The sequence below is a fragment of the Clinocottus analis genome, unplaced genomic scaffold, assembly GCF_023055335.1.
Source record: "Clinocottus analis isolate CAN_PGR_092001 unplaced genomic scaffold, fCliAna1.0.p SCAF_16, whole genome shotgun sequence".
Classification (NCBI taxonomy): Eukaryota; Metazoa; Chordata; class Actinopteri; order Perciformes; family Cottidae; genus Clinocottus; species Clinocottus analis.
In genome coordinates, this window is record NW_027175887.1 from 4,379,626 (window position 1) to 4,402,507 (window position 22,882).

At 40.8% G+C, this 22,882-nt stretch overlaps 2 protein-coding genes across 8 annotated transcripts in view; one reads left to right on the forward strand and one right to left on the reverse strand.

Moving 5' to 3' along the window:
* Window positions 1-359: 359 nt before the first annotated feature.
* Window positions 360-13,251, reverse strand: LOC137786392 (zinc finger CCCH domain-containing protein 7B-like). Of its 4 annotated transcripts, none has more exons than XM_068578255.1 (23): window positions 13,021-13,251; window positions 12,668-12,735; window positions 12,497-12,533; window positions 11,607-11,804; window positions 10,039-10,197; window positions 9,737-9,817; window positions 9,337-9,399; window positions 9,054-9,108; window positions 8,590-8,756; window positions 7,695-8,271; window positions 7,383-7,444; window positions 7,202-7,295; window positions 6,754-6,915; window positions 5,357-5,571; window positions 4,505-4,605; window positions 4,183-4,364; window positions 3,820-3,905; window positions 3,282-3,442; window positions 2,266-2,371; window positions 1,926-2,034; window positions 1,577-1,713; window positions 1,274-1,443; window positions 360-1,160 (listed from the first exon to the last, which is right to left on the reverse strand). In XM_068578255.1, the coding sequence occupies exons 2-23, from the start codon at window positions 12,724-12,726 to the stop codon at window positions 980-982; spliced, it is 3,162 nt and encodes a 1,053-aa protein (XP_068434356.1). In that variant the 5' UTR covers window positions 12,727-12,735; window positions 13,021-13,251; the 3' UTR covers window positions 360-979. The 4 variants fall into 4 exon arrangements, with proteins under 4 accessions (XP_068434356.1, XP_068434357.1, XP_068434359.1 ...); XM_068578256.1 differs by having other exon boundaries at window positions 12,894-13,029; XM_068578258.1 differs by having other exon boundaries at window positions 361-1,160; window positions 8,590-8,714; window positions 13,021-13,250.
* The window catches only part of LOC137786393 (ran GTPase-activating protein 1-like), an 11,250-nt gene continuing 1,387 nt past the window's right edge, over window positions 13,020-22,882 (forward strand). The window contains exons 1-16 of one of the 4 annotated variants that reach the window (XM_068578259.1): window positions 13,020-13,417; window positions 13,888-13,946; window positions 16,529-16,645; window positions 16,770-16,897; window positions 17,378-17,437; window positions 17,583-17,762; window positions 18,188-18,322; window positions 18,618-18,776; window positions 19,922-20,035; window positions 20,190-20,289; window positions 20,480-20,564; window positions 20,855-21,014; window positions 21,219-21,335; window positions 21,571-21,676; window positions 22,151-22,239; window positions 22,405-22,526. In XM_068578259.1, coding sequence (XP_068434360.1) covers window positions 13,401-13,417; window positions 13,888-13,946; window positions 16,529-16,645; window positions 16,770-16,897; window positions 17,378-17,437; window positions 17,583-17,762; window positions 18,188-18,322; window positions 18,618-18,776; window positions 19,922-20,035; window positions 20,190-20,289; window positions 20,480-20,564; window positions 20,855-21,014; window positions 21,219-21,335; window positions 21,571-21,676; window positions 22,151-22,239; window positions 22,405-22,526 — 1,748 coding nt within the window. In that variant the 5' untranslated portion in view covers window positions 13,020-13,400. Of the gene's footprint in view, window positions 13,418-13,887; window positions 13,947-14,897; window positions 15,034-16,528; window positions 16,646-16,769; window positions 16,898-17,377; window positions 17,438-17,582; window positions 17,763-18,187; window positions 18,323-18,617; window positions 18,777-19,921; window positions 20,036-20,189; window positions 20,290-20,479; window positions 20,565-20,854; window positions 21,015-21,218; window positions 21,336-21,570; window positions 21,677-22,150; window positions 22,240-22,404; window positions 22,570-22,882 lie in introns of those variants that run through there. The other 3 variants (XM_068578260.1, XM_068578262.1, XM_068578261.1) reach the window with 3 other exon arrangements.

The following is a 22,882-nucleotide window of genomic DNA, read 5'->3' on the forward strand; positions in this document are numbered from 1 at the left end:
CGCGCGCAGAGCCACGCCCCCCCCCCCCTCTCCTCCCCTTCCCGTGCGCTCATGTCGATTCGCTTAAAGATCCGCACGCGCCCATCAGTTACGGCGCACAGCCTACGAGAAGCGCAAGGGGCGGGCTCTCGCGTGAGCACAACAACAAACCTGTTCAGTCGAGCACATTTCTCGCCACGCACGGCAGCACGTGCAAGTCCAGCGGGAGGCGCAAGGTCTGATCCACTCGAGCGCCCGGCGCCATCTAGCGGCCTGTGTGAGTAGTGCGCTAAAACAGGTGGCGGCTAGTTCACAGGTTTATGAACAGGAGAACAGTTTTTATTTACTTAAATATGAGCAAAACTGTTAAGTATCATGATAATAATCAGATTTTTTTTTAAAACAAGAACATACCAAAAACAAATATATCTTTGCTAAAGTACAAATCAGAAGAGAACGTGACGACTTTTATGAGGACTTTTTATAAAGAAAATCTTTAGTGGAGAGTATTTTAACGCCCAGTCGAGGCCTTGAACATCCTCCCTCTTTGTGATAGTGGAATAAATGAGACACATTAAAAAAAATCCCTGTTAAAATAAACTGACACAAACAGAATAGAAAATAATTTCAACAATTCAGAACAAGTAAACAACATTTAAACATCTGCATGAATGGTATATTTTGTGACTTTGTGATGGGCGGTATGTCTTTGTATCTGCTGTGTTTTTCAAAGTGGCACCAACACAAAGTACTTCCACAGCAAAGAGTATCTTTTTTTTTGTACTGATGTTTTAGCTGAACAGCCACGAGCAAAAAGTGGCTCTGAAAATGTTTCATACACTAAGAGGAAATTAAAATATTAAGAGTAAGGAGTATGTTGAACATACTGCTAGTTTGAACACATCACATTTGATCATCGTCATGATTTGACCATAATCTTAGTTAACTGAAATGCTCGTTTGGCAGTTAATGGCTCAGAAAGTGAAAAATAAAAATCTTCTCAGTCCTGAAGTAGAAAGTTAAACTTCCCAAAGTCATGCTCATCAGGCATGACGAGCATGTCTTCCCTGGCTTTGGCCAGCTTCTGTCTCAGGAAATCTCGTCTCTCCGTCCACTCCTGCAGCTCCTCTAAGCTGTGGGCGTAGTCGCAGCTCACACCATCGGGACAGTCGCCGTCAAACCTGTCAAACAGTAACGTCTTGAAAAACCAGCTGTTAACACACAATGCATTCGTCTAAAGATATGGTGTCAGCAAAGCAAACACTTCAAATCCTGATGCAAGAAAAGGTCTCACTTGTGGCAGAGTTCAAAGCATGGACCGGGGAAGCGGTAGCTCCACGTCAGAGCTTCGTCCTCTCCCTCACAGCTGAACACCCGGTCCTTGTGTTTCTCAGTGGAGATGTGCTGCTGCCACTGCCGGTCACCGTTACTGTGTTTACCACACAGGCGACAGTGGAAGCCATTCTAAAAAAATTATAACATTTAAGAGCCTCATCGTCATCTTTTTCTTACAGATCCATAGTTAGGAAATGCCATGTGTTTGTTTTAGTTTGGTGCAGTTGTTTTTGGTCTTTGACTTTACTGAACTGAAACAAACCATTGGTTCAGCATAGTCAGTCGGCATGACGATATATCTCTCCTCTGGGACCGGCTGGGTGAGCATTGCTCCATCTGCTTGCCGGTTTTGGGCGGTTAATGACAGCCACATGTCGTATATCTGCTGCATTTCCCGCACTGCAGGCACAAATGACAAGTCTGTCACATGAGGTTAAAGGTTTTCTTCTAGATTTCTAAATCTAGATAACACATCTCTGACTAGACTTTCAGTGAGTGAGTTGCATTGTGGGTAAGGGAATGTTGCACAAGGGAGAGGAATGTGTAATAAAAAAAAGATGGTATCTTAGGTTGCTAAATCAGTGCCATATTGCACTATTCTAATAACTCACAGTCATTATTCTTCATATACGTCCACATCTCCCTCTCCTCTTGGCTGTGCGCAAAGGTGCAGTTCCCTGTGAAGTTACATTTTCCTTTCTTCAAAATCTGGGTGCATATCTGCCAGGAGAAAACGTAATGCTGTTATTCACATAGAGCAAAGTGCAATACAAACCTTTATCAGACAACCCAACAGGCAAACATACAGCTTTCAATGTTAAAAGCACCGGCGTACAAAATATAACAAACACAAAAAGCGATGTCGACTCGATGTGAGAATGTCTTTGATGGATCGAAGCCCTTGATTGAAACTGCTTTTAAAGTGCATCAGTGTAGCGGAGGCAAACCTACATCATAATGCATAGGGAAGTTCTTGGCATGTGGCAGCGGTCGGACCTGAATCCATTTACTTCTCTCCGAGGACCTGACCAGCAGTACCCATCTCTCTTTAGTCCACCTGAAGGTGACGAGACAGGAAGAGGACAGAGGCTGAAATTGACACAGAAAAAGAGCTGGAACGCTGATGAATCATCATGATCATCTGTGATTTAACATTCTAACATCTAACCTTCAGCTTTTATTTTAAGCAGGCTGAATAAAGAAATCTGGCGGATATAAAACATCTATCTAAAATCTATTACAATATGACATGTATGTACTTATACTGTTGGAAGACATGCAATTTAATTTGAATACATTTTAGATGTAATGCCCTAGTCTATAATTTAATTGAAGGTGATTCAAACTCACCAGATAGACAAAACAATACACATGAAGATAAAAACAAAAACAAATGAACTTTAACTGTGACTCATAGGGCCCAGTAAGTCACACAGTAAAGTGCCGGCTATGCAGAACCAAAGATAAAAAAGCAGAACTAATAGTTTGCAACGACTCACATCCAGTGATGCAATGTATTAAATACTTTTTGAAATGCATCATAATGCTCAGGTTTATGTATAACCGTCCAATAGAGACAGTCGTCCACCTTGCGAAAGAGTGCATATATTTTAAAGTATACTCGAACATTCAATCGATGCTTGGCAGATGTATCACAAGATTCAGTTTTTAATTTCTGTCTTTGAGTGCTGCGCTTTTAGCTGTAATCCTTTTTCTATATATCGTTGTAAAAAATAAATATGGACTGTATTGCAGTTTAACCCAAGAGTGAGTTTGTAGCCCTTCTTCGGCGTCTCATTCCATTCTTTGATCGAGCCAGCTGAGCGCACAAGCGTGCAACCTACATACATTTACGTGCTTATAGGAAGAGAATATTCTGATATACAATACAGTAGAGAAATATTTGAATACGTTCCATAAAACTTGCATAGGAGTTGTGATCATTTTCTATTTATTCTTTTCCTCACGTGTGCCTGGCCTTTGCAGTGCAGTGCTTCAGAGCTTTGTCTGGTTCACGGATCAGGCCGTCTCGCAAGCACTGAGCACAGGAAAACTTCATCTTCATGTTCAGACTCTTCCCAAATCCTGATCCTCTTGGTTTGCTCCAATCGCCTCCAGGAGACAGCTGCTTAAAATGAAATCAGAATAAAGACAAGAGTAGTATTCGTTTGACCTTTCCTCAACAGCCTACAATTAATACAATTAATCTCTGAGATCCTTCCCCCCCAAAAAGTGTTTATATAAGCCAATAATTACACAGAATTTTGATAAATTAATATAATAAGTTTGACAGCTATTACATGGAAAACTATGTAAATTACAAAAGTTGAGAACAATTACAGTCATTCAGAAGACCAGCAGTGAGGCGGTGTCACAGCTTCAACATGTAGGCTCATTTAGAAAAGAAAGAACAAACAGAGGATGCTGGACTGGGTGATCAACAACAAACTTATAAAAGTTATGTTGTTTTAATTAACAAAACAAAGAATCAAAATGGTTTCTTACTCTTTTTCCTTTATATTTGCTTAAATTTTGCTCCTGATTGTCGCTGTATTTTGTCGATATTTTCACAATCTCATCGGGGCTGACACCTGAAAATAACACAAGCACATTGCTCATTTTAAGAGAAACATTACAGCGATGTCACATTGGTGTCCTTTTTCAAGTGGACAAACAAAATTAAAAAGACTTTCGAGTCATATATATATATATACACATATATATATATATATATATATACACATACACACACACACGCACGCACGCACGCACGCACGCACGCACGCACGCACGCACGCACGCACGCACGCACGCACGCACGCACGCACGCACACACGCACGCACACGCACGCGTCTGGTAAACCGCACCTGTGTCATGCTGCACCCTCCAGGTTTTCAGCTCTATGACAGAGTGGGCAAAATAGCAGCTGTCGTCTCTCTGGCAGCCGTACCGGATGGCTTGACGGCACAAATCCAAGTGGCACAGGAAGCTCAGCGGTCGGACCTTTTTGTAGTTGACGTTGAGGGTCTGCACCACAAACGCCAAGCATCTGATGAGCAAAGATGTGAGAAATTTAAAACGTGTTTACGTTAGAGAGAAAGACGCAAGAAGTAAAGAGTTGCCGTATGGGAATGAAATGAGAGAGGGAACAAGGACTCTCAGTGGCACATATGTTGTAAACACGCTCACTTATTGGCATCGAAGGTGTGGCGAGCATCCAGGTTAGAGCAGATGGTGTGATCGCTTCGACAGCGCTTACTGATGATTCTAGGTTTACTGTCAAAGCATTCCTTGAGACAGAAAATACAGGACAAGAAAGAAACAAAGAAAAACAGTACGTGTGGATATTAAAAGATGGCAGCCTTAACGCAATATTAATGAATATATCTACTATGATACAACAAATAGCTGTATGAATGTTTCAAGACACATATGAAGATTAAACTCATTGATACAGCAGTGTGTCGTGGAACATGCATGCTTCACGGACAGAACAAACACCGGCATTTCTCAGGTTAGGGCTGGGCACATTAACGCAGCAATCTTCACTGTTGCCCTGCACTTTAAATCTCTCCCAGACGCCGTAGTTCAGACCTGGGCATCATACGACCCACGGGCCCGCGTGAGGTCAATCAAAAATGAAAAATAAATAAGACGCACGCCATAAATGCAATACAAGGTCACTGCTTTTACGTTGAAAGCGATTTATGTACGTGCGCTCGCCCAGCCTCACAAAGCGCCCACAGGCGGTCAGTCTCACAGGAGCCTCGCGCTGCAGTCTCCGCATCCAAATTGAAAATTAATCACGCATGCCAAAAGCCGACACTGATCCTGACTTCATTATTGAATTTGACACAAAGCAATTAATCGCTGAGAAATCATGTGATTAATCGGTTAATTTTTTTTTTACTTTGCCCAGCCCCAATATATATATATATATATATAAATTATAAAGCAAAATAAACATGACTCAACATTAGAAACTGTGTTTGTATAATTATAATTATTATTCTGATTCTAAAACAGTGGGAGAGCACTAACCTGACAGAGGAACATGAACATGCCCTTGTCCTCCCGCAGAAGGCGGATGATGCTGTTTACAGGGTCCAGTTTTAAACCTGAAGTGTCAAACATCAGGTTTCGGTCCAACGTCCCCCTCCGCTCCTCCGTCCAGACGTCAACCTCCAGCTGGTTGTAGGCAAACGTGCAATTTTCGCCGAACTTGCACATACCCAAATCACCGGACTTCAGCAGCTCTGACATGAAAGAAAATACAGAGCTCATTCTGCCGCACATCCTCGGTCTTGGTTGACAGTAAAGTCGGGTTAATTACTCATGTGTGAGGACAATTTGACATTGTGATCTGATCTATGATATCAGAGCTGGGAAACAGCCCTGCGAAGACTAATAGTGAACTAATGGAAAAGAGAGAGACAAATGTTAAATTTACAACACTAAGGGCCTTGTCGAACTGACCTGAACCTCTCTACCGCCAACATGCCCCGATGTGGGAGAGAGACAGACACACAGACACACACACAGACACACACACACACACACACACACGCACACACACACACAGACACAGACACACACACACACACACACACACCAACCGTCAGAGAGAGAATTAGGTGGCAGATGGATATCACCATCCATCGTGCATTGCGGCTAAAATGACTAAAATCTTTTGTACTACTTAACTACTACTTTGGATCTATTGACACACTGCCCTTTGTGCAGAGCACAGAGAGCCAGGTCAACAAATGAGAGGGACTATAAATTCCCTTCTCGAGATTAGACCAGAGGCCATAAAATACAACGGGATGTGTGACCTCTACCCCAAGTCTGACATCCTGACGGTCAACTCCTCTCTTTCCATTCCAGAAGTCTGGAAATGGAATCTACTTGTTCAACACAAAAACATCTACAAAAGTCAAACATGTCATGGTCCATTTTACCTTGACAATAATGCAGCTTTTCATTTGAAGAGATAATGCTCGGTAAGTGAAAAAGCACCATTCACCAGTTTTGAGCTGGTCAACTCATTGTTTGGACGTCGGCTTTCCATTCACTGTTTTCCAACTCTCCAACAATACAAATTCACAGCTAAACAAGATTTGTTCAGACTTTTTCTCGCATTATTTATGTCTTTTCAAGGACGAATGGGAACCCTGATTTTTGTCTCTGGCTGTCTTTGAAGGAACTGTGTAGCTACTTTTGAACATAAGTCAATTTAGACAAGACGACTAATGCCTTCCTTTAATTTCATGCCCGATTAGTGTTTTATGCAAACATACTGTAATTGTATTATTGTCAGCCACACTAAAACACACAATGTGCATTACGCAAATATGTTTTTGCTACGATAACAAGCAATGAACAGTGAACGCCAACATATTCAACAGAAGACATCCATTTAATATCGAGTTTCTTACCTCTGCAGAGAACAAACGGCCCACTGAAGGAACTCCACTTGGGAATCTGTCGTACTCTGGTCCACTCCGTAGGACAACCTGCCTTGAGTCTACATAACAGAATGTCTCGCTGACAGCTGTGGACCAGGTCTGGCTTGTGAACAAATGTATATATGCTTTGACCTGAGAACAAAACGGGGGAGGGTTATTTTTAAGTGGAAGTGGAGGATTTTAAATAGAACAAAAACAAAGTAGGAGGCACCAAGCATTTTGGTACATCCACCTCATAACAAAACTTTGTATTCCTAATTATGTTAAAAGAAGGACTTCAGGACGCAGACCAAATCTTTCCTCATGCTCAAAACAGAGAATATTAAAAAAGAATGGTAAAATCATCACCAGCAGCAGGATCTTTGTGGTTTCTTGCTCCACTAAAAATGTTAGAGACAGTTTTGTACTGCTGACGCACCTTTCCGAGGAAAACAGGCAGAGCAGGCCTGCAGGAACTCATGAGTGGAGGACAGCGGGTTGGAGGCCGCAAACAGCGCCGGGTTATTCGTCTCCTTTGTTGCAAGAATAAGATTTCAGTTCACGCGAACAAAACAGACAACCAAAGACCTGGTAACACAAGCCGGGTAATCAAGTCTTACTTTGTAGTTTTTCTTTGGAGATCGCATTACTGGAGCTCTAGCCGTTTGAAAGCCTGTGATACCTGAGGAGTAATAACAGGAAACACATCACTAATAATGCGTGCACATTTTGTAGTTTTTTTTAGTGTGTAAACAATCATTTCATTTGTCACTGTGCGCGTTCTCTTTGTAAGTCCTTCAAATTAAACAATGTCATCCAAAAACTATCACCACACTTCGATTGATCGACTACTTGATGTCATGATGACCTCTGAAAGAAGAGGCGTCCTGCTTTGCCAATAATATGATGAGTCACAAAGAAATCCTAATCACCAGTTGAGCTGAAATCGTAGAGCGTGTCCAGGCCTGTTGACCCCATAGACATCGCTGGCAAAGCTGCCACAACACCTTCCATTGAGGAAAACGAGTCCAGGGCATCAAGGGAGTCGAGCCCGACCAATGCTTTCACACCCGTTTTAGGGACTTCACCACTCTGACCACCTGGATCGGAGACAGTCTCCAGAGGATGCAGCTCCTCCAGCAAATCATCAAGGGACTTTTCCCTTGCGTCAACTTCGGTGTTGTCGTTACTTCCAGCTGCACTTGGAGTCGTATCCAAGAAGTCATCCAGGGAATCAAGGCCATCTAGTGACTCGGAGGTCAGTGCTAAGATTGTAGCACCAGTGCCACCGCCAAGGCCAGAGGTCAAGAGGTCGTCGAGGGCATTCAGTGTTCCAGCTCTGGTGCTGCACCCACCACCTGCAAAGGAGTCCAAGGAGTTGAGTTGGTTGACGGCCGAGCTGAAGAAGGCCGGGGGCAGCTGGGGTGTTGGGGCGGGCAGGACAGAGGAGACTGTACGATCGCAGGTGGAAGTCTGGTGTGGGATTGGGAATGTTTCCTGGGTGGGGTTCTGGAAAACATGGAGGAAGAAACTGGAGTGAAGATGGATGAAGAAAAAAAAATGGGAAATGGGACAGGGTGTAAAAATACTTTTACTGCACTGGAATCAAAAGAATGCACGGTGTTGTAAATAAGCTAAAACGTGAAAAAATAAGTTTCTTTGAAAAGAGGAGGCTTTTTGACAAGACATGTCATTCCCAAAACTTTAAAGAATTGGACAATAGTAATGTATTATTACATGCTCTTCCATCTTAGTAATAATCATCCAACTAACAAAAGTTAGTTTCCTAGTCTGCGAAGACAAACGCAGCACAAACACAGACTTCACCTCAGTTGGCTCTTGAGAGAAGCCGTCGAGCAGGCTGTCCAAATCATCTCCCATCAGCTCGAAGTCCTCACAAGTGTCCACGATGTCAGGAACTGAAGAGACAGCAGGTTGGTGGCAGCTGGGAGCTGGGGAGTGAATGGAGGACTGAGGCATGCTGGGAAAACTGACTAAAGAGAAGCAATAGGGATTTTTTTGTGGGTATTTTCTTACACATATTGCAAGACCTTTATCAAGGAAAACATAAGTGGAGACATACACATTGCCTGTAATGTTAAGCAGACACAATTCTGAACAAGTCAAAGACAATAATTGAAATGAATGAATGAATGAATGAATGAAATGAAAATGAAATGAATGAAAAGTACTTTATTAATCTCCAAGGAGAAATTTTTTTGTCATACTAGCAGCATCCCAATGCAATAAGCTAAGCTAAACACACAGATAAAATAAAATAAAATTCACACCTGGTGCAAGGCCACTCAGAGGATTCATACCATTTCCGATATGAGCACCAGAGACCTGAAAGTGAAAAGGATTAAAAAAAGCATTTGTAGTCAAATCAAGCGCAAAAAAACACAAACGTAAGACAAGAGTATGAGTAAAGGCTCGACAAAAAAACATCTGTAAGTATGCATCAATAATGCTGAATATCTTTTAAACAAAAATGTTTTTGTTCATAAATATTATGATTTGTAATCTTTAAAGTTTTAAATTTGGTGGTGAAGATATAGAAAATATTGAACTTACCATGATGGCTTGAGTAGTCACGTTTCCATTAGAGACATTAGCCCTCGTGAGAAGTCCTCCTTCCTGGGAGAGATACAACAACCGACGATGAAATATATGACACAATCAACAATCAGAGAATTTCCTCTGCTACGTACATATACATATAAAAACCTCAATGAGATGTTAAGGTATTCAATTCAGTGGTTAATACAAAGTTGAATTTTTTTTTCCCAGTCATAATGTATAACATTGGTCTCACAGTATGAAAAAACTTAACGTGATACAATATTCTATCCAAGCCCAGCATCAGACTGCATCTTATCTGACCATTACTGAGCTGAAGACTGAGAAAACCCTTTCCATTATTTCATGACATTCTTTAGTGAACAAAATCTAAAACTTCCATTATTTTACTAACCTTCATGCCAACATATGGTTTACGATTTTTCAGTCCCAGGTGAACGGCCAGCTCCTGTGCGAGCTCATTCACCGGTTTATCCTGTTAAGAGTGAAAACAGACAAACAATACGTTCATTTTTAGGCAAAGACCAAAGTATTGCAATTGCCAACACGCTGGAAAGCCTAGATACAAATCAGGGGATCCCCAAATCCATGATGGTTTACCCTGAAAGAATCATGGATGTCTGGACAGAATCAATGTTGAAAACCAATTTCTTAGACCAATTACTGTCAACGCTCCCAATTGTCCCTTTCCTTTACCAGGTGAGTAAAAAGCAAGCAGTCGGTGGTGCAGTTGTAGGCCTCCTTGTACTTCTTTAGCTCCTTCAAACAAAGTGCCTTCCTGTACAGCGCCCTGCGGCTTTCCTTACACACTTTCAGAGCTCTGTCGCAGTCCTCCACGCCTCGCTCATATTCCCCCTGTGGGAGACGAGAGAGATGACAACACAAGACTCGTGTGAGTACGGTCAGACTGACATTGTTTTCTATAAGAAGCCTCATAGTTCAGATGTGACGGATGGTGAGGACAGAAAAGTCTAATAAAAAGGTTATATACAGAGTTAATAGTACATTTATTATTTCGTAAAAAATCTGTTTCTAGGTGTAGGAATGTGTGTGGAGAAAGTTTATCTGAAAACCTTTTCTTTCCATTGTCTTATTAAAATTATCCATGATTAAATTACTAATATTATCTGATTTACAGATAACTTTGGCCTGAACGGACATGTAAACGAATGTTTTTTCACCTTCTTTGTTAACAACATTCTTTGTCACTTGCAATACATCAGAGACTTCTGCTGACGATTGCAGGTCAAAGGTTTTGTTTTTTCCAATTACAGCGTTGAACTGAATATTAATATTAGGATTATCGGCTAAATAGACTATGGATAAAACTAGACATCTGAAATTTGGTGATAAAACGAAATATTGGACAAACTGAAATGTCGACCCGATTTTCAGAGTCATTTCAATCATCCCTGAGGGGATGAATCAGATTTCAATGTTACCAAAAGCTGACATTCAACTATCAATCACACTTTGACAGACGAGTGAGGGCTCAAAAGTCAGGGTATCATCAAAGTCATTAAGGACCCATTCTCTGGGGACCATGAAAGTCTGCACAAACATGAATGTCAATCTATAGTATAGTTCTTGGGATATTTCAGTCCAGTCCCAAGGAGAGAAAAAATGGGATTAAATCGTGAAAGAAATATGTAATTGTCATGTTATGCAGCTATGAATTATGCTGCTGTGCTCCCTGCATTATACTATAACATGCTACTCTAAGATTTACACCTGGGTTCCCCCAGATATGCCTCAACCTTCCCTTGAACTCATGCTAACAGCCTCCCTGTGCCTCTTCTGTTGATGAAGTGTCTCCCCCGCTTCATACAGCTTTTATCTATCCTTGGTGCTGCTGGTGCGATCCCCTGCCTTGTATTACACAATGGCGTTCCTCTGCTGCATTATAATATCTTACCTATAATTTAAAGTGAAACATATTTGATTGGGTCTTTGAAATGTAGCAGCATCTATAGTGGACTAACCACTGGTGTGTTACTGGATATTACAGATTAAAAGTTGCGGTAAGTCATTAATTTGGGTTGATCCCCTTTTAACTGGCTCTACAACTGACTGACTGGTGCACAGATCAGGTTTGGGCGTGGCGAAGCCTTCGTCACTAGCTTTAGCAGACGTAGTCACAGCTGCATGTGTCTGGACACACTTTGAGTGTCTGTCTGAGCTGCACACACTCACTCACTGAAACAATGCGTTTGCAAAGCGGACACGGCGTGTCAGGATCACACACAGTGCCAGCCGTAGCTTACCATGCTGTGGTAGGCAGCCGCCCGGTTGACGTACAAACTCTCCAGCAAAGCTTCTGAGATCTGGATTTCCTCTGCTGCAGCATAGTCCGAGACATTCAAGCCTTCACTGAACTCTTGCACCGCCTGCTTCCAGTCACTGTCTCTGAACGAGGCGTTGCCCTCATCGAGCAGGTTGCACACTAACCGGGTAAGGAAGTCCTGGAAGGGGGCCAAAAAACATGAGTGGTGTGTCCCAAAAAACCCTGGGCCCTGTCATGAATAAAGTATATTCAAAAGAACGTAGACGTCCCCATAATGGTTGCTGTAAACTTTCAGCTCATACTTTCTGTTCAAACCGGCCCTGAAGTGATTCCCGATGGGAATGTGATTAGTTTTGCAAGTGTTTATAGTCATACACCAGGTCACAAAAGGTGAGCACATTGCCACAGTCATTGAGTTACATTGATCTGTAGACCATGAATGTCTGTAAAAAAAATATTTGGTGCCAATCCATCAAATGTCCCTTAAAAAAAAAGAATATCAACGTCATGGTGGCTCTAAAGGAAATGTGAGTATGATTCATCTTCTAGGGACAATAAATGCCACGGACAAGAGGAAGGATTACAGCAACCAGTATCTCTTTCCAAGAGAGTATTAAGATAATAATCTGAAGAGCATCGCTGTGAAGAAGAAGAGTCTTTGATTGTACATGCAGCCAGGAATGAACTAAGAGATGTTATGAGAGAAAGGGAAGAGGAATTTAGGTGAGAAACAAAACAGAGAGCACAGGGAGGGGTATGTGGATTTCAGTAACTTATGACCCTGCTTTTGTAGATCATAATGTGCACAAACCCAGAGTGAAGGGACAGTGGAGACAGACATAACACGGCATTAGTAATGAGAGGTGGTACCTGGTAGCCCTCTGGCTCTGGATAAGCCAGGGAAGACCTAGAACACAAGATGTAAACTCTCTTAGAAAAGCACCGAGACAGCCTGTTATCGAGGTTATGAGTCAATCGTGGCCATGGACAGTTTCACTTTCTGTATTGGTCGCATTCAAACAAACAAAACTTGTATCTCACTGTATAAATGTCAGAGAGTTCTTTATCTCCTCTTTGCGTTTCTGTCTGGCAGGGTCCATGCTCGTTATCTGGGGGAAGACAAACAGACCACAAGTGAGTTTAGCAGCCCAAACCCGCCTGATGTTGTGTTGATAGTGCCGATGAACTGGAAGCTGGTGGAAACACTTCCTTCAGGAGCAGAAAGCAAGAAACAGCCACCGTCGTGTCCTCGTGCAAAGACACTCACCTAACCTGGCTTCGTGTTCATTCCGTATTCAATACATGTACAAACATACAACATGCGAACACCCCGGCCGCCGCATGGATTCCTCGCTATCATAGCGCGAGTGCGGCCCAACTTCAGACACACCTACCGAAGGAAGTGAGGAAGATCATTGAACCAAATGTAGGTTTAACGTAATTTAGTCTCCAATGGCAACGAGACCAGAAACGTGCCGCAGCTGAGAGGTCGAGCTTGTGAACAGCGAGCCGAGGAGCATGAGACCCGTCGAAGATCCGTGTCTGACTATAGCCTGCAGTTAAGTTTCGATTCCCAGCAGCCCCAGTTCATCCACGAGCCAGCTGCAAACCTCTGCTGGCCCTTTAATGAACTCAGGGTCTAGTAGCCCTGAACTCAGTCTGCCAGGCACCTCTTCCTGCACACCCAGGAGAGCCCACCTACGAGCCGATTTAGTTTTTTGCAAATCCTTCTTTTGTTTTTTTGTTTGTTTTGAAGACATATGAAGATGAATGAATGAAGGCAGACGAACCGTAAGTACGATTCTATCAAAATAAAAGCCAAAGCAATACAAGTATTGTAGACAAGTAATATAGTTCAATCAAAGTCATTTTTGATCAGCACTCATGTATTTTCCATCGTATTGTGCTGTTTCCTGAGTGAACGCAGATCACAGTCTTTGAGGAGACGCAGAGTAAAATGGTTTACCCTTTCTACCAGTAGATGGCAGTATACGTGTATTTAAACCATACATTTAGTTATATTCATTACCTGTGTCTTTGATCTAGGTTGTTGATAAAAACGTATTTAATAATGTTTATTTAATGTTCATGGTTCATTTGCAAGATAGTTATATACATAATGTATTAACTTGTTATATTCCTGTCATTTAAGAACAAAACATTCCTACATGAAAGGGTGAGCATGTGTTGATAAATAATGACAATTACAGTTGGTTCAGACACAAAATCTATTTTGTTTTATATTTTTGTGATGTGCAAAGAAAAATTCAGGGACGAGATGACCTGACCAAAATTCCTCAATCGGATGAGAAGACCGAAGGTATGTTAAAGGCACCTCAAATAATATTAAAAAAGTTTTTTTAATGTATAAATGCATGACTTTAACTCTTGAATAATGCATGTCTAAGATTAAACCTCAGTCAGGATTTTTTTGTCCTGTGTTTTATTGCTCTTCAGGCATGAAAAACAAGATTGGAACTTTAGTTATTTTAATTCAGTTTTTTAAAGATATTTTTAAATGTCCACTCAAGGGTACAGCATGCAATTTTGTGTTTAACTGAAGAAATATGTATTTAAAAATAAAGTATGTATAAAGATATATATTGATATATGATATATATATATATTGATATATATATATATATATATATATATATATATATATATATATATATATATATATATATATATATGATATATATATTGATATATATATATATATATATATATATATATATATATATATATATATATATATGATATATATATTGATATATATTGATATATATTGATATATATTGATATATTGTAAAATCCCCCAGGGCACAAAGCCACAAGACACTGATGCAGATGATGTTCTTGGTTCTGTGTACATGCAGAATCGTCTGAATTATCCTGGCGGAACCCTGATAGACTTTAAATCTATGCATGTATCCAGAGGATCCTGCTCTCACGCTTACTTTCTGCATGTATTTTCAGCTTTCTTCACTTATCACCATTATCACATCCTTAGGTGGCACATCCTGGGCTTCCTTAACCTCAACTCCCTTAGATATCCCAGCATACGCCGACAGACAATTTAGTGGACTGTAATTTAATAAAATAAAATAAAATAAATACTTGCAAAATGTATCAATTATATGATTCTTTAATTGTTCCTTGATGTCACAAACATATTCATACCTGCAAGATACCTTAGAAGGATTGGCAAGATATTGATGAGACTGGCGTTAAAGTGAACGTGAACGCGCCCCGCCGCGTTGTAGTCTCAGAGAACTACAAGTCCCGTGTCCCCCAGCTCTGCGGTCGTCAGCTCGGGTAACGTGTTGGATTCAGTTTTGAACGGAAAGAGCGAGCGGGAGCGTGTGACTGGATTCAATCAGTACAGCTGTGTTGCGGTAACGAGGGTATGCATGTCTGTGTGAACTGTGGGTGAAAGTTTCTGTAACGACGAACGGCGGCGGACTGATTTCCGTTTGTGTAACTTTAACTTTAGCGTTAGTCAGCGGATTTCAGAGGCCGAGGGAGAGCCACGCTACGTCCCCTGTAACAGCTAATGGCACCCACCCGAGCTAACTCACTTACACAACTCCCCGTCAGTTAGTCCACCGGGACGAAATGACGCTGCGTGTGTCAATTATCCAGCAGGCACGTGATGCGTTAATGAACCGACCGGTGTCAACAAACCGGCTCCCCCGGCGTCAAACCGTGTCGGTGTGTTAGCACTGGGCTAAAGCTAGCCGCCGGCTGCTGGCAGGGGAAGTCTAACCCAAAACAACAGTCAACTCTAGTAAATGTATCCGCGTGTGTAAAACCCGGCGGCTGGTTGTAGTCGACAGCTGGTTGTAGTTTATAACTGTGTGCATATATGTATGTATGTGTGTGTGTAATACACACATACATACACACTGTGTGTGTGTGTGTATATATATGTATATATATATATTTATATATGTATGTATATATATATATATATATATATATATATATATATATATATGTATATATATATATATTTATATATGTATGTATGTATGTGGGTATTGATATATATATATATATATATATATATATATATATATATATGTATGTGTATATATATGTGTATGTGTGTGTATATATATATATATATATATATATGTGTGTGTATGTATATACACATATATATGTGTGTGTATACACATATATATGTGTATGTATATACACATATATATGTGTGTGTATACACATATATATGTGTGTGTATGTATATACACATATATATGTGTGTGTATACACATATATATATATATGTGTATGTATATACACATATATATGTGTGTGTATACACATATATATATATGTGTATGTATATACACATATATTTGTGTGTGTATGTATATGTATGTATATATGCACACACAGTTATAAACTTGATAATGTGGACGGGGAAAAGCGTCTGTGGCTCGTCTCCTATCAACGTGACCACAAAACACTGACAGTTAATTGTACACGAGGAGCTCCAGGGTTTGTCCCCTGATTTATTAGGTTATTATTATATTATATATACATCTTTACCGTCTGTATGTTATTCAATGCACAAAATATGCTCTAATCTATATGTCGTACTGTAAATGAAAATACTATTTTAGGGTGGATTAGGCAGCGACAATGTTTTTGAAAGCATGGCTTTCAGAAGTTTAGTAGAAAAGGGGGGACTGAGCTTCCTAGAAAAAACAAAGCAGTTTAAGCCAAAATGTCCATAATTCCTATCCCATAGTCCCTGTTTGACTTTCTATATGGGGTCTGTGTTTTGATCCCTTATTAGCAATGAGTGCAGAAAAAAACAACTCTTATCACTGGACACAAAGGGTTATTATGAAGCAGAATATAAAAAATAATAAATTGTGTTTGTTCCTATAGGTGTCCCAATGGCTACAGATATTGCACAGTTGACCGACTCTCTGGCTAAGACTCGAGTAGAGGAAGTAGAGCTGAGCTACAAAGGCCTGGGAAAAAAGCTAGATGATGCCCAGTCAGGTGAGTGTCAGGCAGAAGCCCTGCATTTGATTGCTTTAACACACCAAAGTCTTGGGTTTACATAATTAACGCTTCAATCCCTCTTTCTCAACTTTTAACCCCTCACGCTGTTTCCACTCTCCAGTGGAGGAGATGGTTAAGGAGATCCAGGACTTTGAGGATTTACAGGCTCTGAGGTTGGAGGGAAACACTTATGGGGTGGAGGCAGCCAAGGCCATCGCCAAGGCCCTTGAGACAAAGAGCAATTTTAAGGTTTGGAGTCTTTGTTCTTGACCTTTCTGATAATTTAATCATCCCTTCTTTGACACCGTAACCAGAATTTCTTTGGTGTTTTTTCTTGATAAACATAAACTGGTCTATAAAATGTCAGAACATAGAAAAGCAATTCCTATCAAAATTTACTTAAACCCAAGAGAGTGTCAACAAATCACTTTTTTTTCTGTCTGATCAATCCGCCAAAAACTAAAATAGTTATGTTTACCTCACATGGTGCATGAAAAGCAACAAATACTCCTCTTTGATGACCTGAAACCAGGAAAGACATTTTTGCTTAATAAAATTAGTTAATTAATTATTGACACATTGACATTTCCTTTTCTGTTAAAATAATTGTTATTTTTGTTTTAGCTCTACGAATGAAAGTAATATTGAACTTTTAGTTTCTACATAATGCAGTGAGTATATTCAGGCTTATCTCTCAGCTGACTCTGCATTTAATTTTCTCACTTTCAGCGCTGTTATTGGAGTGACATGTTCACTGGGCGCCTGCGCTCTGAGATCCCACCTGCCTTGGTAAGTAACATTATTGGGCTTCCACTCGGAACGTGTTAAAATATTGCATACTTTCCATGAAAGCTGTAACGATGTTGTCTTTGTGTTTGGTACTCTGATGTTTATCTTGTTTCTTTCTTTCCTTTTTTCTCTCCTTGTGCTGTAGAACTCACTGGGTGACGCTCTGATGCTGGCGGGGGCCAAGCTGACTGTTTTGGACCTCAGTGACAATGCCTTTGGGCCAGATGGGGTGAAGGGCATTGAGAGGTTGCTCAAGAGCACAGCCTGCTACACTTTGCAGGAGTTGCGGCTCAACAACTGTGGCATGGGCATCGGAGGAGGGAAGGTAAGCAACGTTTTTAACATGCGCCGTGTTACTCTCTACAATGTTCGGTACCATTAGTATACACTCTGACATCACCTTATCAAATATACTCGTACAGTCCACTGCAAGCCACTGTTTTGTTATGGTCTAATTTCAGAATTTAACTGATTAATGGAGTTGAAGATTAAGTCAAAATTTAACCACTTAAATGTAGGTGCAAGTGTCCGTTGATGTGAAAGTCCTGATAGAGTTTCTTTTAATTATTATGAATTATTTATTTTAAATATGAAGAATGGAGGGTAGAAAAGCAGGTGTTGTGTTGAGAGAGAGAGAGACACGCATCTTTTTCAAAATGTTTAATTCATTGATGGCTTCTTGAATGAAAAGAGAATCTTGGCTGTTGAAATGGCTGTAAAAAATCTCATCTGTGTTGATGGATTCCTCAGATCTTGGCTGCTTCTTTGATCCAGTGTCATAAAAACTCCAGTGCAGAGGGCACCCCTCTCGGCCTGAAGGTGTTTATTGCAGGGAGGAACCGCCTGGAGAACGATGGAGCCACTGCCCTCGCTCAAGCCTTCCAGGTATAAAGGACTAACTTTGCACTCCATCAGATTGTTCTGGGGAAACGCAGCAAAGTGCCACATTGTCATGCTACATTATGTCATGGCCAATGTGGGAGATTTGACCACACCCTGTCTTTCTGGAGCACTGCATGATTGAATACAATCTCGGACCAGCTTGTATCAATGTACGGTAGCTCATGTTGTCAGTTATTTGACCACCTGACGAAACTTCTTCAAAGTTGTGAGTCTACAAACTGCTGTAGTTTACTGTGGCTGTGTAATGTATTTATTTTTATCATAATTGTGTTCCAAGCTGATGGGCAGCCTGGAGGAGGTTCACATGCCTCAGAATGGCATCAATCACCCTGGTGTGACAGCTCTGGCCAAAGCCATGCAGCACAACGCAGGCCTGCGCATCCTGAACCTCAACGACAACACCTTCACCGAGAAGGGGGCTATCGCCATGGCTCAGGTACGAGGACATTGGTATGATGACTGTTGACGACTGAGGGGACATTTGCTTAAAGGGAAATGCATCGTGGCAAAATAATTGCTGAAATAAAACAAATATGTACTAAGTATATGTACAATGTCATTTTGAATTAACACTGACAATTATGCTTATCAAGCTTCTTACAGTGAATCCCCGAATCAATATCCCAGCGACTTTATTCTTTGTTAGATAAATGAGTCCAATATTGTTCGATTATAAAATGGCAAGGCGATGAGCTCCATTCACAAACAATGCACACGCATCGGTCTTAAAATGGCATTTTACGCACAAATCTGGGATTCATCAATATTTTCTCACCTGAATTTAGAACTGCCTTAAACTGTGCGTAGTGCTTACGCACAAGTAATGAAGGCCCAACTGATTAATAAACACCTTCTCTTTAACTAAATGCATAAAAACTGCATTACATATTAAAAAGGCCATACTTCATATATACCACACTACACGTACATACTTTTTACACTTCATATATAGCACACTGCACAAACATACTTTGCATTTTTGCCTGTTCTCTATTGTTTTAATAGAATTTCCTAAATTAATACTCTCTGTGCTGTACATATTTTCCATCCCTGTTGTTTTTGTGTCTGTAAGCTGCTACTAAAGGTAGCTAATAAAGTATCTATCTATCATAGAGATGACAATATTTACAACCGTTAATTTTACTAAAAGTTTTAAGTCAAAAACAGGAAGAACATCAGTTTGCCGTCGGCTTGCTTTATTCATTTCAAAGTCAGTATTACCAGGAAATATTTTGGCCCACGTTTATCAGGAATATGTTTTTAGGCGATTTGGTATGCAAGCGGTAATAAGGATATTTCTACAACAAGATATTCCACCACAGGCCTCAAGTTTAAAATATACTGTTGATTCCTACATACAGTTAGTAATTATCTGTAAAGATTCTTACAAAGCCTGTAGTTTAAAGCAATCCACGATAAATGCAGTATTTACCATATTCCGTTATTTCTCCTATATGATGGGGGTTTAAAAAATGAATCATTCACCAATTTGTCGATTACCATAATTTTTACTATAGTTCTACTTATAATTATCCTTTCAGGCTTTGATGCTGTAGAAATTAATATCTTGGTTCTTCACAGGCCCTGAAACACCTCCGCAGCATCCAAGTGATAAACTTTGGTGACTGTCTGGTGCGGCCAGCGGGAGCCATAGCTATTGCTGATACTGTCTCAGAGGGACTACCAATCCTCAAGGTGAATGAATGGTGCACTACTGACACCGTCTCTGATCTGAGCTGTCAATCACGACTTCATTTCTATCCTTATTTCTTACTAAAATTTCTTTATTCTGTTTCTCAGCATTTGTTTGACATTTTCCTTCCCTACTGGGTAAATATCCTGTTAACAGGAACTCAATCTGTCCTTTGGCGAGATTACGGTGGAGGCAGCTTTGACTGTGGCAAAAGCAGTGAAGGACAGGAACCAGCTGGAGAAACTGGATCTAAATGGTAAAAAAAACCAAAAAAAAAACCTGCAAAGACATAATTCGCATCAACGTTATTATTATTTATTTTCTTTACTTTACAAAAGTACAAAAAAGTCTGCTTTAAAGTTGTTCTATTATTCTATTAAGATGCTATTTGGATTGATTTGTGTTTATTTGTCTTGCCTCACTAAACTTGATAATTTGATTTTCAGGTAACAGTCTCGGAGAGGATGGCTGCAAAGCTCTGAAAGACGCGATGGAAGACATGAACATTGGCGAGCTTCTAGGGTCACTCAGGTAATCACCCCATACTTAAGCTCCTGTGCTCTATTGAAACCTATACGTCATGTCTCTGTCCCTTCCTATTCTGTTGTGGGTCATGGGGGGCCACTAGAGCATTCACGTTTCTTTATTCCTGCTTTTCCGTTTGAGACATTTACTTGACGTGTCACATCAGTGCCTGGAAAAACTGACGCAAACTGCCCCACGGTGACTTTGCACGTGATTTTGTTGAATATCGCAATCACTGGAAAAAATGATTCTCGTCCCAAAGTCATCACTGACGTGCTGTTTTTAATTTGCCTCAGTGATGACGAGGGCGAGCCAGAAGAAGATGATGATGATGATGATGACGATGACGACGACGATGATGACGACGACGACGAGGAAGAAGAAGACGAAGATGTAGATGAGGAAGAAATAGAGGAGGAGGAAGAAGAGGAGGAAGAAGAAAGCAATGGCAACAAGGTCAGATGGCGTTGAAACAAAAGTTAAGCCCAAAAAACATGTTTGATTACCTGTGCATACATAAAGGTTTGGTGCTACAATGAAAGGGCCAAAGACCAAATAACATGAACTATGAATTATAAATCCATGTGCAAGCTTGTAAAACCATGGTTTGTTTGACAGCATTCACAATATTAGTTGTCTTTCTTCTCTCTCCCCTCGTAGTTGTCCACCCCTGCAGCAGCATCCCGGCCGCCAGATGTCTCCTCCTTCCTCAGCTTTCCGTCCCCAGACAAACTGCTCAAACTAGGGGCCATGAGAGCGATGCTGATCGAGCAGCAGGTAAACACACAAGTACATTCTCTCCAGCTGGAGTTTTCGCCCTCAAACTTTCATTGATCTGTTAATGCGAGGTACTAAAGGCTAAAAGAAAAATGACTTTTACAGTTACGGACATTTCTTCTCGTCGGAAAGTATCCCGTATGTTTACTCGATGCGGACGCACAAAGGATGCATCTGTTTGAGAATGTACATGAAGCGGGTGCCTCAGTAAACGTTTCTGCCCTTCTGTGTCTAGGTGGATGTGTCAGATGCGACAAAAACAGCTGAAGCCTTCCTCAAGATTGCATCTGTGTACAAGGAGGATAATGATGATGTTAAGAATGCAGTGTTGGACAGCATTGGTGAGGCACTTTGTCCACATTTGTCGCATCTCATTGCTGTTGTACATGCTCTTGCTGTGAAGTTGATTTCTGCCTTTCAGTGTCTTGCAGTTATTTTGTGTTTTTTACATATTTATTTTGATGTACTACAAACCTGTTTTATCTAATCTCCAAAAATTAGGTCAGAATTCCTTTATGTCTCCAATTAAACAAGAAAAAAACATTTTCAGAGGTGGAATTGCATTGTGGTCTGTTAAAGCTTCTACTTTGTACCTACTTTTTTGAAATTGTTTTCTCTGCTATGGTACAACTGCACCAAGAGTGCTGAGTGATGTTAGTGAAGTTGTTTGGTACAGTATACTTAAAACTGTTTTTAATGCCACACTTGATCCGTTTAAAGCCCGTGCTAACGAGACACATGTTTTCTGTTGTTTTTTTGTTGACAGTAGTTGGAACATATGTCTGTAATAAAAAGTAATACGTATTTCCTTACAGATGCCCTTCTGAGAAAAGCTTTTTCCACTCCGGCTTTCCAAGGCTGCAACTTTGTATCAACTTTGTTAGTGCTGCTTGGACTTATCAAGGTATGTTTATTTAAGCAAAGTTAGCCAGGGCACAGAAATGTGAATTTCTTCACCATCACTCTCGATGCCTTGTTTCCTTTACATTTCTCTTCTCTGCTTATCTTTCTTTTGTCTTCTCACAACACTCTTTTCTGTCCCCTCTGTCCTGTCCTCTTGGCGGCCCAGAGTGAGGACAAGGTGAAGCCTGTGATCGTGGTTCGCGGCCACTTAAACGCCTTGGAGCACGTTGCTAGCCAGGACTACTTCCCCAAAGAGTACGTGGACGTGCTTGCGGTCTTCCTGTCCCGGTAAGGACGTGACAGATTGAGCCAATCAGCAGGCAGCTTCCAGGTACAAAATACCACAATTACCATCCCATCTTCAGGGATGAAGCACATAATGACTGTTTTTACACTTGGTGCGGGAGTAACGGTGGTGGACACTCTCTGGTGATTGCTCATTGTTGTGTTGGAACGAGTTTGTTTTTTGTTTTTTTTTGCTAACCCTTCACTTTCATTGGGCTAACATTTGGCTTTCTGCCTTCATGACCTGAAGGATTCATGGTGATTTAGCCTTAAAGTTATCATCCCTGCAGCAAACACTCCTTCAGCAACTTTGCTTTGAACACAAACCGTGCCTTTCTCTTTCCAGTCAACGTTGTTTT

Bases quoted from the DNA above. Each gene is read 5' to 3' on its own strand.
- LOC137786392 (XM_068578255.1), bottom strand. From the start codon at position 12,726: ATGGACCCTGCCAGACAGAAACGCAAAGAGGAGATAAAGAACTCTCTG. The intron at 9,109-9,336 runs GTAAGTTCAATA...TTTCACTTTCAG, and splicing joins TGACTACTCAAGCCATCATG to GTCTCTGGTGCTCATATCGG. The intron at 4,365-4,504 runs GTGAGCGTGTTT...TTTGCTCATCAG, and splicing joins CACACCTTCGATGCCAATAA to ATGCTTGGCGTTTGTGGTGC.